This window comes from Crocodylus porosus, unplaced genomic scaffold (genome assembly GCF_001723895.1).
Source record: "Crocodylus porosus isolate Cpor-Errol unplaced genomic scaffold, CroPor_comp1, whole genome shotgun sequence".
Lineage (NCBI taxonomy): Eukaryota > Metazoa > Chordata > Crocodylia > Crocodylidae > Crocodylus > Crocodylus porosus.
In genome coordinates this window covers 6,115,817-6,128,708 of record NW_017728928.1, presented here as the reverse complement: position 1 = coordinate 6,128,708, position 12,892 = coordinate 6,115,817, and the positions used below count along the sequence as shown (strand labels likewise).

At 36.7% G+C, this 12,892-nt stretch overlaps 1 protein-coding gene across 7 annotated transcripts; it reads left to right on the top strand.

Moving 5' to 3' along the window:
* The first annotated feature begins 1,096 nt into the window (after window positions 1–1,096).
* ZNF207 (zinc finger protein 207) lies at window positions 1,097–12,681 on the top strand. Of its 7 annotated transcripts, none has more exons than XM_019542407.1 (10): window positions 1,097–1,252; window positions 1,938–2,076; window positions 3,019–3,186; window positions 3,594–3,669; window positions 5,737–5,807; window positions 8,020–8,174; window positions 9,017–9,109; window positions 10,352–10,594; window positions 11,418–11,580; window positions 11,826–12,681. In XM_019542407.1, exons 1-10 carry the CDS (start codon window positions 1,112–1,114, stop codon window positions 11,984–11,986), a joined length of 1,410 nt encoding a protein of 469 aa, XP_019397952.1. In that variant the 5' UTR covers window positions 1,097–1,111; the 3' UTR covers window positions 11,987–12,681. The 7 variants fall into 7 exon arrangements, with proteins under 7 accessions (XP_019397952.1, XP_019397950.1, XP_019397951.1 ...); XM_019542405.1 differs by having other exon boundaries at window positions 5,737–5,837; XM_019542406.1 differs by having other exon boundaries at window positions 3,016–3,186.
* Window positions 12,682–12,892: the final 211 nt, after the last annotated feature.

Sequence of the window (12,892 nt, the reverse complement as noted above, 5' to 3'; positions counted from 1 at the left end):
TTGGAAACTCACGTGTTTGATGCGCGGAGAACTAGCCAAATAGCATCCCTGGAAAAGTGAGAGCTGTCAGACTTGATGGAAAAAGGTGTTTTGGGGTTTTTTTTTTAGCTTGAAGTGCTTAATATGTTAGCTGCTTAATATGTTAGCCTCCAGTTTACAGAGCATTAGTAGGACTTGGTATTTTATCAAAATATTTGGTATGCCCAGCAGTTTTCGTGTCCGCAATGTCCGGTTTTGCTTTTCCAGGAAAACCAGATTCCTGATTTTGTTCAAATAAGAACGCCCCTCTTCTATCAAGAAAAGCTTGTCCAAATGACCTTGCAATTAAAGTAGTAAAATGAGCCCAGCGATACTTTAAAATATATTTTTGGTCCTACTTGAAATTCTTTGCAATTCTTTAATGAAGAAGAGTACTGTGTCTTCAGACGTATACCCATCTCCCTGACTATAATATGTACCCTGGTTTTTAGACAGCTTGAAAATAAATTCTGATCATCAAGGAAGGTTAAGTAATTAATCTGGTGTGCTGGGTCTGGTTTCTTGTGTTGGGTCCACCTGCACCATGTGATGCAACTACTGGAGTTTGGAGACGCAGCCTGACCCTGTGCTCCAGTTCAAGCCAGTGCATGGGACTGTTTATCTGGCTCAGCTCCCCACTGCCACATTCTAGACCCATGAGTATCGGTAGCAGTGTTAATTGCCATGCCTCCCAGAGCTGCTACAATTAATACTGCCACTGTACCTCCTTTGCCAAATTTGGAGACGCTTGGGGATTCTTATTTCTTGCATGCAATGTGCACCCCAATTTCTCCCAGTTGGTTTGCAGTGAAACAAGTATCATATTTCCTTGCATAAAACATCCCCTTATTACAATTTAAAAAGTTGAGGTGTTTTCTATGGCGGCAGAGTTTTTTTTAATAGATTTCACAACTTGTGAAAATACTAGAAATACTGTGGATAATTACAGTTTCGGAACTGCGTAAATAAAATTGTTTATGAATTTCTGAAGTGCTTGTTGTTGCTTTCTGTGCTCTTCTTCCCTTGAGAACAATTGCAGTAACATTAGACTCTGAAGTTCAGATATTTAGTTTCTGGATTATAAATTTCCTTAATGGTCGTTAATAGGTATTGCAATAGGGATTTTGATGATGAAAAAATCCTTATCCAGCATCAAAAAGCAAAGCATTTCAAGTGCCATATATGTCATAAAAAGCTGTATACAGGACCTGGTTTAGCTATACATTGCATGCAGGTAAGTGTTTTCTGCGGTGTATTTAATTTGTTTTATGCAATTCCTAGGTGGGGGGAAAACTAAGATGATTTTGCTTTGTTTAGAACATGTACGACGGGGCATTGGTTTTCTGTACGCTGGGGACACTCTTTAGTAAATGAATCGCTGTGTCAAAACATGTTTCAAGAATGTTCAGCTTACGAAGGATCCTTTTTTTCCCGAGGATGTGACCTTTGTGCAGTCAAATGGTTGATTCAAGCAGGATGAGAATAAATAAGTAAAACAATGTGGTTCTTACCTAATTTTAATTCTAAATAAGGTACAGTAGTATAAATGCTCTTGAACAGAAACCCTTAGTTTAAATTATGATTGGAACCAGAAAAGGTTCTAGCATGTAGGTTAAGCTATTTGATTTTCTGAACTGTTAGTATCTTGTACTACAAATATGGTGCCATAAAGCAAAAGAAAAAAAGAAAGAAAACGCCTCCATGTGGGGATCAACATAAATTGCAGCTTCTTCAGAGAGAAGTTACTGTTGGGTATCAGTCACTGATTTTAAAATGAGAATTTGGAATTAAAATACATGTTGCGATTCTCAAAAGGTCAGTAATGGTTGCACTTAAAATACCTTACTGAGGTTTCTTGTGCTTTGAAAGAGTCCGGTTGGAAATTTGACCGCATCATATGTTTTCTTTATTTGTATTAGGTGCATAAAGAAACAATAGATGCCGTTCCAAATGCTATTCCTGGAAGAACAGATATTGAACTGGAAATTTATGGCATGGAGGGCATTCCAGAAAAAGATATGGAGGAAAGGAGGAGATTACTTGAACAAAAAACTCAAGGTATGCTGAACATCTTTATAGCTTCTTATTTAATCTTGACTATATATAATATAACACTTTTTTTTTTTTAAAGTTAGAGCATGTAAAATGTGTATAACTGCTTTGCTCCTTAATTATAGGGGTGACACAACTATGATTTAATGTTTTTTAAAAAGTACCATTGTTGGATGTTGCCAATTGTAGTCATACACTGAGTCTTAAACTTTATGGATGGTGTTCTACACATGGTCCTGGCCTTGGCTAGTTATGAAATAGCTGTTTTGAAAGGATGATTAAAAGCTGGGTTTGAAAAAATAGAGTAGCGGAAGGCTTTGTTTGAATGTGAATCTTTTTACGGGCCTCTTTCAACCTGATGTTTATAACCTAACTGCTCGTGTTGGTCTTGTTCTGAAGAAGTTGGGAGTTGAGGCAGTTGATATGTTCTGTAACTAATTGTGTCAGTTTTACCACTAGTTTTTTTGTTACCAGCTAGTATTTTTTCCTGTCCAGGGATGACTGCTCTGACATGCATCTGTCTGGAAAGGGATGATCCAGTTACAGTGCTAGAAGTGTGACTTAAAGATTGGGTAAAGAGAGAAGGAGCCAGGGACCTGGAATTAATGAGCATGTAAGAAGTCTTAAGTGCTCTGGTTTCATGTGAATCCCTGGAGATACTATATTGAATCAACAGTGGAATGCAGACATGCCATTTTTTTTGTGACCAGTCATTATAGTGGTGTTTCTAAGCCCACCCTACCATTGCATCATAAAAGTTATGGGAGGCTTGTATAAAGATTTTTTAATTCCTAGAACACCTAGTTAGAAATTATTATAAGACTGTATAAAGGTAACTTGCTTTCAGACTGGAACACAGTTCCAACAGGGCAAAAAATCCTGTCCCTATAAGCTCTGTAAACTTCATTTGCTTTTAATCTTACAATATACATTAAATATCTTTAGCAGAGAGCCAGAAAAAGAAACAACAAGATGATTCTGATGAATATGAAGATGATGAGTCTTCAGCTTCAACTTCATTTCAACCACAACCTGTACAGCCACAGCAGGGATACATACCTCCAATGGCACAGCCAGGCTTGCCGCCTGTCCCAGGTGCACCAGGAATGCCTCCAGGTAATGGACTTCAATGTTGTTATATGCTGTATATAAGTATTTTCATTGAGATCCTACCTGAGTGGTGGTGTGACTCCTTCCAGCACTGAATTAGATGCTGCAAAACAGCTCATGACTGGTAGTTAGCAGCTGTCTCAATGTGTTATGTACCTTCTGCTCTGGATGAATACTGAAGACATTATACTGTTAAAAGTAATATTATATAGTATGGCATTTTGCAGAAATAGCCTTTCGTGTGTTTTTGCAGTATGTTGGAATATTCCACAATGGCTTGCAAGGCCAGTTTTAGGGAATACTTATTTCCTGTAACAGTTGTATATAAATTATTTATCTGGTTTTAAGTAACTGTCTGACATGTCTTTGAGGATTGTATTACCTATCTAAAATTATTTATTTAAATTTTAAAGGTATACCACCATTAATGGCGGGTGTTCCTCCAATGATGCCTGGAATGCCTCCAGTTATGCCAGGAATGCCACCTGGGTAAGTAGAAAAATAAAGTTTTAATCATTTGAATAGTGACAGTGCAATGCTCTTACACATCAGCAAATTATGCAATTGTCACAGGTGGCATAGAACTAGTTTAGAAAAATAGCAAATCCTGTAAAATCTGCACATGTGTAAAGGTAATCCTTCACATTTAATGACAACTATCAAAGGATGTTAGAAGAAGCTAGCATATGAAAGACAATGGCTAAAAATTAATCAACTCATACCCAAAGAGCTCTGCTATTGTTCTTTTCCACCTTGCCCAATGATAGTTTAAAAAACCTGTTTTTGGCTTGGAGTATTGTGAATTTTGTATGCCATCTGTGTGTTTATATAGGTTGTACTCTGTTGTAGACCAACCATGAGAGAGATTTGACCAGTTTTTTTTTTTATATATTTTTCTTTATTGAAACTTTAGGACTGCTTTTGAGCATGTATGTGACAAAGTAATTTTTAAACTTGATAGTGAGATGGATAGAATAGTCTCTCACAGTGTGTTCAGAATACTATTAAACTTGGTATTTCTGTCAAATGTTTGTGAGTCATATCAGCAAAGTACACACAGAGTATAGTCAGAACGCAAGCAGCTCATAAATAATGAAATATTTAGTATATTTTATTTGCTTGTGTCAGATGAAACGCAATTGTTTTATAGATTTATATTGGAAACCTCTGCCTGTTATAGGATGCAATTAGCTAACTTGCTTTTTGCATGTTGCATCATTTGAGAGGTTTTTTTTAGTCTTAAGAAATATCTAGAAATGTTGGTAATGTGCATCACTGCAGGAGATCATTGTAATAGATCTCCTTGTTCGTTTTTTTTTTTTGCCTTTCATCTTGTAGCAATCAGTAGCTTCCCTTGGTTAGTCCTTGATGGATTTTGGAGTTTTGTTTTAGGAATATAATGACTTGGGTGAGAATTTTGATTTGAGTAGTTTTTTGCGTGAGAGCTTAATATTGTCCCCCACCAGCTTTTGAATTTTAGAAAGTTTTGGTTGATGCTGTGTATGTGCAGAAATAAATCTTTTACTGGGTTGATGCTGTTTTAATGGGTTATAGTCCTGTAGATCTTAATCTAAATGGAATGTTGCCAGTTCATGCTGCTGCTCTTTTCTGGGTGGTACTTGAAGCTCTTTGCCAACTTTAATCCAATGTTTTGCTCCTTTATTAAGGGACAGAACTGCTGAAGAAAATGCAATAAACAGTTAAACCTTACAGTTTAAAACCTTACATATTTTAGTTGTTCCTGACAACAGGAGCCAATTTTCAGTTGGTAGAGAGCCTGTGTTGCTGAGAAGGAGCCCCCTTGATCGCTAGTTAAATAATGGGATGTGGAAACAAACATATCACTGTCCTTTTCACATTGTTACATTCACTTCAGTGTTACCAGTTCAGATGTGGGGGCTGAGTTTGGCCCCTTCTTGCCAAGTGATCTAGGTGGTTAAGTTTTTCCTAATTTAAAATAAGCAGGGTTCTACATCTTTCCTATGCAGTGGTATTAACGAAGGTGGAGTGAATAGTCATGGGGTACATGCAGTGGTTTTGGAGATACAAGCCTGTTACTTTATTTGGGCACCTTCAGGCAGGAAACTCTATTTAGATTTGCACTTAAGTATTGCTATTGAAAGGAGACATCTCTTCTAACAGCATTTCATGGTCAGTGTTACCTGTTTGACTACCACAGTGTTGGAAGATGTGTCTTAAATACCAGGAAGGATGTGTAATTACAGTTGTATTTGGGATATGAGGCACAGTAAATGAAACTTGCTTTTTAATAAATTAGTAACTTGAATACTGTCTACTTGGAAATTTATTGCAAATTGAAGTTAAAAAGTCTAAACATGGACTGCTTTCTCTAACCCCTGGTTAACAGAAATGTGCCTTGCTGACATTGAAGCCTTTATTTTGGTCTGGTGTTGCTTAGAATCAGCAAAGCATTTTGAATCCCTCAATCAGTGAAAAGCATTAGGTTGCTTATTATAACACCTTTTAATATTGATGTATGCCAGTAGCCTTCATAGGTTATATGTTCACACTAATCTTCATTTTATATTTTAATAGGATGATGCCGATGGGTGGAATGATGCCTCCTGGGCCAGGAATACCACCTCTTATGCCTGGTATGCCACCAGGTAGGTCAGGGGTGTCGAACCCATACTGTGGTGAGAGCTATTTATTTTTTCTTACTTGGCGCTCGGGAGCTATAGAAATGGGGTTATCTTTGTTTCATAGTGGATCTCAATACAAGTTTAGTTTTGTACAAAGATCAAAGGGAGGAATGGATTTTGGAGTTTAATGAACTCTTAGTTGTGGTTGGTGTCATTTATTAGAAAGTTAATGTGGGGTGCTATTTTTATGTCTGACTTATACTTTTTCTTTGTCCTTACTTGGCTACTTGTGTGAGTTTCCTCTTCTGATATCTTTTTGCCCTCTGCGCCAGCAGCTTGGAACACTTTACTTGTAGCCTAGTAACTGTCTACAACTTTTTTACAAGTCAAATACTTCAAGGGAGCAACTAATGGGCCAGTTTTGTGAAGAGATTCACTTGGGGCTGTTGGCTATACTTACAGTAAAGAAACTGCTTATATCTGAAACAGCTTAATTTTAGAATATCTTAATATAGAGGTGGTTAAAAAAATAAAATCCAGTAGATTTGTATATTTCTAGCTGGTTTCTTTTTACAGCAATCACCTTTTAAATTGTAGTAGTGGCAGTTGGCTAAATTTATGGAATCAGGCTTGCTTAGTAGGTTAGCACTTCTGGTGTAAGATATATGTATGTGTATATGCATGTGATTTATTTTTCCTCTAACTGGTTATTTTTCCATTATGTGCAGGAGCCGCTTTTATCTTATTTTGAGAAGCTTTGTGTTTTCTAGAACAAATTCACTTTAGGTCATCTTCAGTGATTTTAATATTGCTTTTTCTGGTGTTTGATATATTTCCCAAATTTCATAATAGCTAGATTTACATAAACTTCCATTTAGTCTTTTATTTTACTTAAAAGGTTCAGAACTACCAAATTAAAACATTTAGATTTGAAGTGCCCCTCAGAAAATGGTTTAGTTTTCATGTTTTTTTAAACTACGGAAAAATAATAGAGCAATTTTTCTATTGCAGAAAACTCAGAAAAACCACAATGGGTCAGAATGTCTTTAATGTTGTGGATCCTGTTGAAATTTCTGGGCTTATCTTGCAAATAGTGTTTGCAAACCTAACAGTGCTAACACTGTGTGGCAACCCACAGCTGCCTTGAAAAGGATCTCATGACATCCTAGTTGAGAATCACTGTTTTTGTAGAACCTTCCACAGTAACCAGTTGTCAGAATTATTGTATCCAAATCAGGTTTCTAATCTTACAGATGTACTAATTTAAATGGTTGGGTTCCTGTTTGTGTGCATACATATAAGATTGCTGCTAGAAGAAAGGGATCTCTTGTTGCTGTGCTGCTTCCATCTCAAAATAAAATTGGACTGCATTTTTGTGGAAGCAGACACTTCCCTGTGTTCCCTGGAACAATCGGTCACCATCAAGACCAGGCACATCTATTGCTTCCTGCTCTTGTATTTACACCCACATCAAGTGCATTTTCCAGTGGTTTTTTTTACAGCCTTATACCTCAATTGGCAATACAGGGATAGTGGATCTGAAGCTCATACTGGGTTGTATGTACATTTGTTAAATGGAGAGACCTTGTACAACTCTGCATGTAAATAAGCTCCTGTTTCTTTCCTCCACCTCCTAAAACTGGAGTTCAAGTTAATGAAAGGCTAAGGTTTTCCCAAGTCATTAAAATAGGTATAGTATTTATACTGTAATTGTATAGACATTTGGGGCACCTGTACATATGCAGTGAGCCTGCTTCAACGTGCTGCAAATACAGCGCATTGGAATGGTCTCGATTAATCCAACAGACTCCAGTGTCACGTGTATCAGCATCCCTGTGCGGAAAAGTGGCAGTGGGGCAGTTTAACTAAAGCTTGTTTAACAGCTTTGCTTAAAATGCCCCGCTGCCCTTTTTCAGCACAGGGATGCTGATGCATGTGACACTCAAGGTGCTTTAATTAGAGCAGCTCCTGGAGCCACTCTGATTAAAGCCTTCCTTCCCACCCCCTATGTGTAAAATGCCCTTGATTTATGAATACTTAACACCAGTCTCTCCCAGCTGATAAAAGGTTGTTTTGTTATCTTATTTTATGGTAAGGTTACAATTCCTGTTTTATCCATCTTGGGACTCCAGAGGCACTAGCATGCAAGAGAGAAGGAAAAGGCACCTACAAAAGGGATATGCTTCTTTACCTCTGCTTGAGATATTACTCGTTAGTTTGTTCATTCTTTTTATAGGTATGCCACCACCTGTTGGTCCTCGTATGCCTCCCATGACACAAGCACAGCCTGTGACAGCACCAGGAATTCTTAATAGACCTCCAGCTCCCACTGCAACAGCACCTACCCTTCAGCCTCCTGTTACTAAGCCACTGTTCCCCAGTGCAGGACAGGTAAGGTGTTAATATTGAGTTTACATAGATTCCTGACTCTTGTCTTGCAACAAAATCATTTCACTTTGATAATATTTATATATTGGAGAATACCATTTGTTGTTGAAGATACAGCAGAATAATCAGTGTTACTTACCTGTTTGAATCATGCTTGTGAAGCAGTGCATCTCTTGACTGCTGATTTAAAAAGAACATATTTGTCTTTGCTGTTGTATAGCATCAGCAAGTAGGTAGAGAATAGTTTGGGGGTTGGAATGGACAAACCATTTATTTTTACATGCCTTGTGAAGTGGGCGGATTGGCTGAATTTGTTTTTGTCTGTCAGCAGGTGAAGATCTGACTTTCAAAATTTTATCTTAAGTTCCCCATGCACAAATCTTGCCTTGGTTTCTTTTAAACAAGGATTCTATCTCATTTCCTTGATAATGGGCATATTTACCAACTGATAAACAGTAAGATTCTATTAGTCTTATTTTTTAATTTGCCATATTCTCCTGTTCAAGCTAAATTAAGCTATTTGTTGTATTTGAACAAAGAGGCATCCCCTCAAGTGGGTTTTTTTGGGGAGGGTGGGTGGAGTTGAGAGCTACTAGAATGAGTTTGAGCCTTGTGTCCTCTACCATTTGACTATATTTGTTGTAAATGAATAAATCCTTAAACTTTTACTTGTTTTCAAGCATGTTGCAGAAATCTTCATCGTGTCCTAAGTACATTTTGGACTTTGTCAGGGAAGATACTAGTTCACAAAAATTCAGTCAATTGGATGAGAAGTCCTTCCATTCGACTATTTTTTACCCATTTGTTTGGAGACTGTTCACTGTTTCCTTTCTTTTATGCTACAGATGGGGACACCTGTCACAAGCTCAAGTACAGCTTCCTCCAATTCAGAAAATCTGTCAGCATCTTCTAAAGCTCTGTTTCCTAGCACAGCACAAGTACGCAGGAAGTTGCAGTTTAAAAAAACAAAAATTGCTTTGCAACTTAACCCTTTGGACTGTTATGTAACTTAAAAAAATCTCTGTCTAAACATCTTCAGATAATGGTTTATATCCCTGATTATGTTTAGCGGGTTATTAAATTACAGAAAGTTAACTTTTGTGTCATTTTGTAGAAGTTCACATTTCAAAGTGCCCAATTCCTTTTGGACTCGGGGGAGAAATGAAATACTACATCCTGGTTCTAAAGGGTTAAAAAAGCATGATAGCAGTTAAATGCATTTTAGTGGGCAGTGGACAGCTTGATGCATGGTGAAGCCTTTTTTAGTTTACGCTGTTTAATCTGATGCATCACAAATAATGTAGGGCATATTTATAACTTGCATTATGCTGAAATTGAATATTATTTGGCTTTAATTAGAAAATTAAGTAGATAACTGAAAAAGTATGCTGACTGTATGCCAAAGCATTCTCTCATCTCACTTCCAGAGTTTATTTTAAATATAGATTAAAAAAAACAAACAAACCACAAACTTTTTGTATCTTAATAATTTCAGCCTACATAGAACTACTTAGAGGATCTTAGTGGATCTCCCTTCATTTGGTTCTAGTCACAAATGAAACTAAAGTTTTAAAGTAGATCTGTATGAGATATGAGACCTTTGTAAGGACATTTTAGTGATTTTTATGCAGAGAATGCTTAAAATACATATATATATTTTAATTTAAAGTATAGACCGTAGAACTCTCAAACAGGTTAATTTAGTGAAGATTTTCTAAACTTAAATTATGTTAATGATTTCTAACACTTCAAGTTGTGTTCTAAACTAATGATTGCTGAGGTACACTAATTCATTATTGCGAAAATAAATTTGCTTCAACTTAGGTTGTTATTGCTAAAACAGATGTATGTGTAAGGATTTTATACATAATTCAGTTGAATAGCTTGGAGGAAATGATGCAAGAAATTCAGCATTTTTTGTTTTGCTCCTTTTATTTTAGTTGTGGCTTTTGACCTGCAACATTTTAGATTCTTCCAGTATGTGTAGTGAGTTTTGTCTTTTTGTTTTCATTTGCTTTAGTATCATGTGATGAGGCTGAAATTTACTTTTTAGTAGCTTATTTTTAATTATGTATCTTAACTGGAAAGTTTCAGAGGTCTAAAGATACAATGTACACTTTTTCTTTTTTTCTATTTTGGAAAAGTAAGTATTTTTCTTGATTTTTAACTCTGTTTCACAGGCTCAAGCAGCTGTTCCAGGTCCAGTTGGTACCGATTTCAAACCATTGAATACTACACCTGCAACAACCACAGAGCCCCCAAAACCAACATTCCCTGCTTATACGCAATCTACAACCTCCACCACTAGCACAACAAATAGTACTGCAGCTAAACCAGCTACATCTATAACTAGTAAGCCTGCTACTCTTACAACAACCAGTGCAACCAGTAAGTTGATCCATCCAGATGAGGATATATCCCTGGTAAGTTAGAACTGTTTCAGTTGATAAATGCAACATATGCTTCTGTTGAAATTTGATATGTGGGTAATGAAATGTTTTTCTGTATCTTTGTACTGGTGGAAGTACAGAACCTGTCAATTTAATAAAATAGTGCTGTGTGAGGAGCACACTTTGAAATTGGGGAACTTTGTGCTAATGCTGTATACCTAAACCTTAGTTTAGTTGATGCCGGAACTGTTATGTTTGCTGTGAATATTGCTTGGATTTCTTGTGTATGGCTGTGACTTGAATGAAAGGAAAGCTAGTCAGCATAGCACAAGTGACACAGCAATTTTCAAGCAATCTTGACAAGTGTTAAAACAGGTTGGTGCTGTTCTCAGAGTTCAGAACTGAAAAGCCTTTATGTAAAGTCCAACCAATGACTTCCTAAGTAAGGTTAACCTGGGATTTGTTCTTAAAGGATTGTCATTTAAAAAAAAAAAAAATGTAATTTTTGTCTGGTCTTAAGTCTCCTCCTTTTTTTGGCTTAAGTAGGTTTGGTTCCTTGGGTGTAAAGTGTCAGTCAGCAACAAAACTACCTAACAGGAGTTAATTTTTTTTTTCTAATCATTGTTAACTTTTTTCTTTTTCTCCTAAAAGCTATTAGTTAATTATTCTTGAATTTTAAAAGAATAGAATTGACTTAATTGCAGGTACCTGCAATAATAAATGTTGTAATATAAGAAAATTTCAGTTTTTGTGTTCTTACCTTTTAATATTCTCTACCAGTAATTTAAATATTGTAGCTTTGTAGTCATACCAGGATATGTCTTTAAAATCTTTCCAATATGTTACTGTTCTTTAGGAAGAAAGAAGGGCACAGTTACCCAAATATCAGCGTAATCTCCCTCGACCAGGCCAGGCATCCATGGGTAACCCACCAGTTGGACCAATTGGAGGTATGATGCCACCACAGCCAGGAATTCCTCCACAGCAGCAAGGAATGAGACCTCCAATGCCTCCTCATGGTAATCACACAGGCTTTTCCTGCCCCCTCTCCCCTTTAAATTTGATTTCTCTAAAAAATCTTTTCAAGTTTTGAGGTTACAGCTTTTTGTGAAAGGACAGGTAGCATTTTCACCAAAATGTAGCCTCAGCCTTTTAGCATTTAAGTGCATCTGTCCTTTGAATCTATTCAGAGACAAATTTTTAAATAACATTTTTAAAATAAAATGGATTTGTTTGCTTTATCTTATAAATGTTTTGTTTATAGGTCAGTATGGTGCTCATCACCAAGGCATGCCAGGATACCTTCCTGGAGCGATGCCTCCATATGGTCAGGGACCCCCGATGGTGCCCCCTTACCAAAGTGGACCTCCTCGACCTCCAATGGGAATGAGACCGCCCGTAATGTCGCAAGGTGGCCGCTATTGATGCTACTACACGCAGTCTAATAGGTTTGGAGATTAAACCTTTTCTCATCTTGTGCTGTTAATATAGCCAAGCTTCCGTCAATTAAGGCTTCATTGTGACTTTAAAAACACTTTCTTCCCACATGCAAGGAGCTATTGGACATTCTTATTTTACATGGGAAAAATTATTTGGAATAATAAAACAGGAACTTTTCCTGATGTTGCAATTTATACTGTATGGCTTCTTTTTCATGTTTCATCTAGGTTTTTAGAAGTGAAGTATAGTAAATATGGTTCGTTAAATTGTGAAGGCGCTGGAATTACATGAACATACCATCTTAAAGGCAAGTTCTGTAACATTATGTTGCTATTTGTAAAATGATGCCTTCACAGCACTTCATGTGCTGTTGGACTTCATGTCCCCAACATTGCTTGGTGAGGGCTCTAACTGTTCCCAACTATCTGTACATTAAAAGTCTGAACATGTAACAATATTTAATGTATTTAGAGTTCCTCCTGTTGCAGGGTTCAAGTAAACTGACCCAGTAAGGTTATGTGACTTTTCTGTATTGTTATAAAATTCATTGTAATAAAAGAAGAGAAAAATTTATATGCCTTTTTATTCATGACCAGCTGTGGACAACTGCCTGAAAGGTTTGTACAGATGCATGCCACAGTAGTTATTGCTGTAATAAACACATTTACTGGTGCTGTTGATTTATGCTCTGAATTCTTTTTTGAACTTTAAGTCACTCCTTAGTTGCATGTTGTAGTCTTTCAAAGCAAGTAGACATAGACCTGTACACTTATTAACTGACTTCTCAAAAACCATCATTTAGTAGGAATGAGGCTACAGGGCACGTTTTGCCTCTGTTAATTTAAATAGCCCAGTTTCCTTAGTGCTTTCTTTTCTTCAGTAAATCTGATT

Coding starts and splice junctions, on each gene's coding strand:
- ZNF207 (XM_019542404.1), top strand. CDS start 1,112: ATGGTCGTTAATAGGTATTGCAATAGGGATTTTGATGATGAAAAAATC. Junction 3,670..5,736: donor ATGCCAGGAATGCCACCTGG/GTAAGTAGAAAA, acceptor ATATTTTAATAG/GATGATGCCGATGGGTGGAA. Junction 8,175..9,016: donor TGTTCCCCAGTGCAGGACAG/GTAAGGTGTTAA, acceptor TTTATGCTACAG/ATGGGGACACCTGTCACAAG.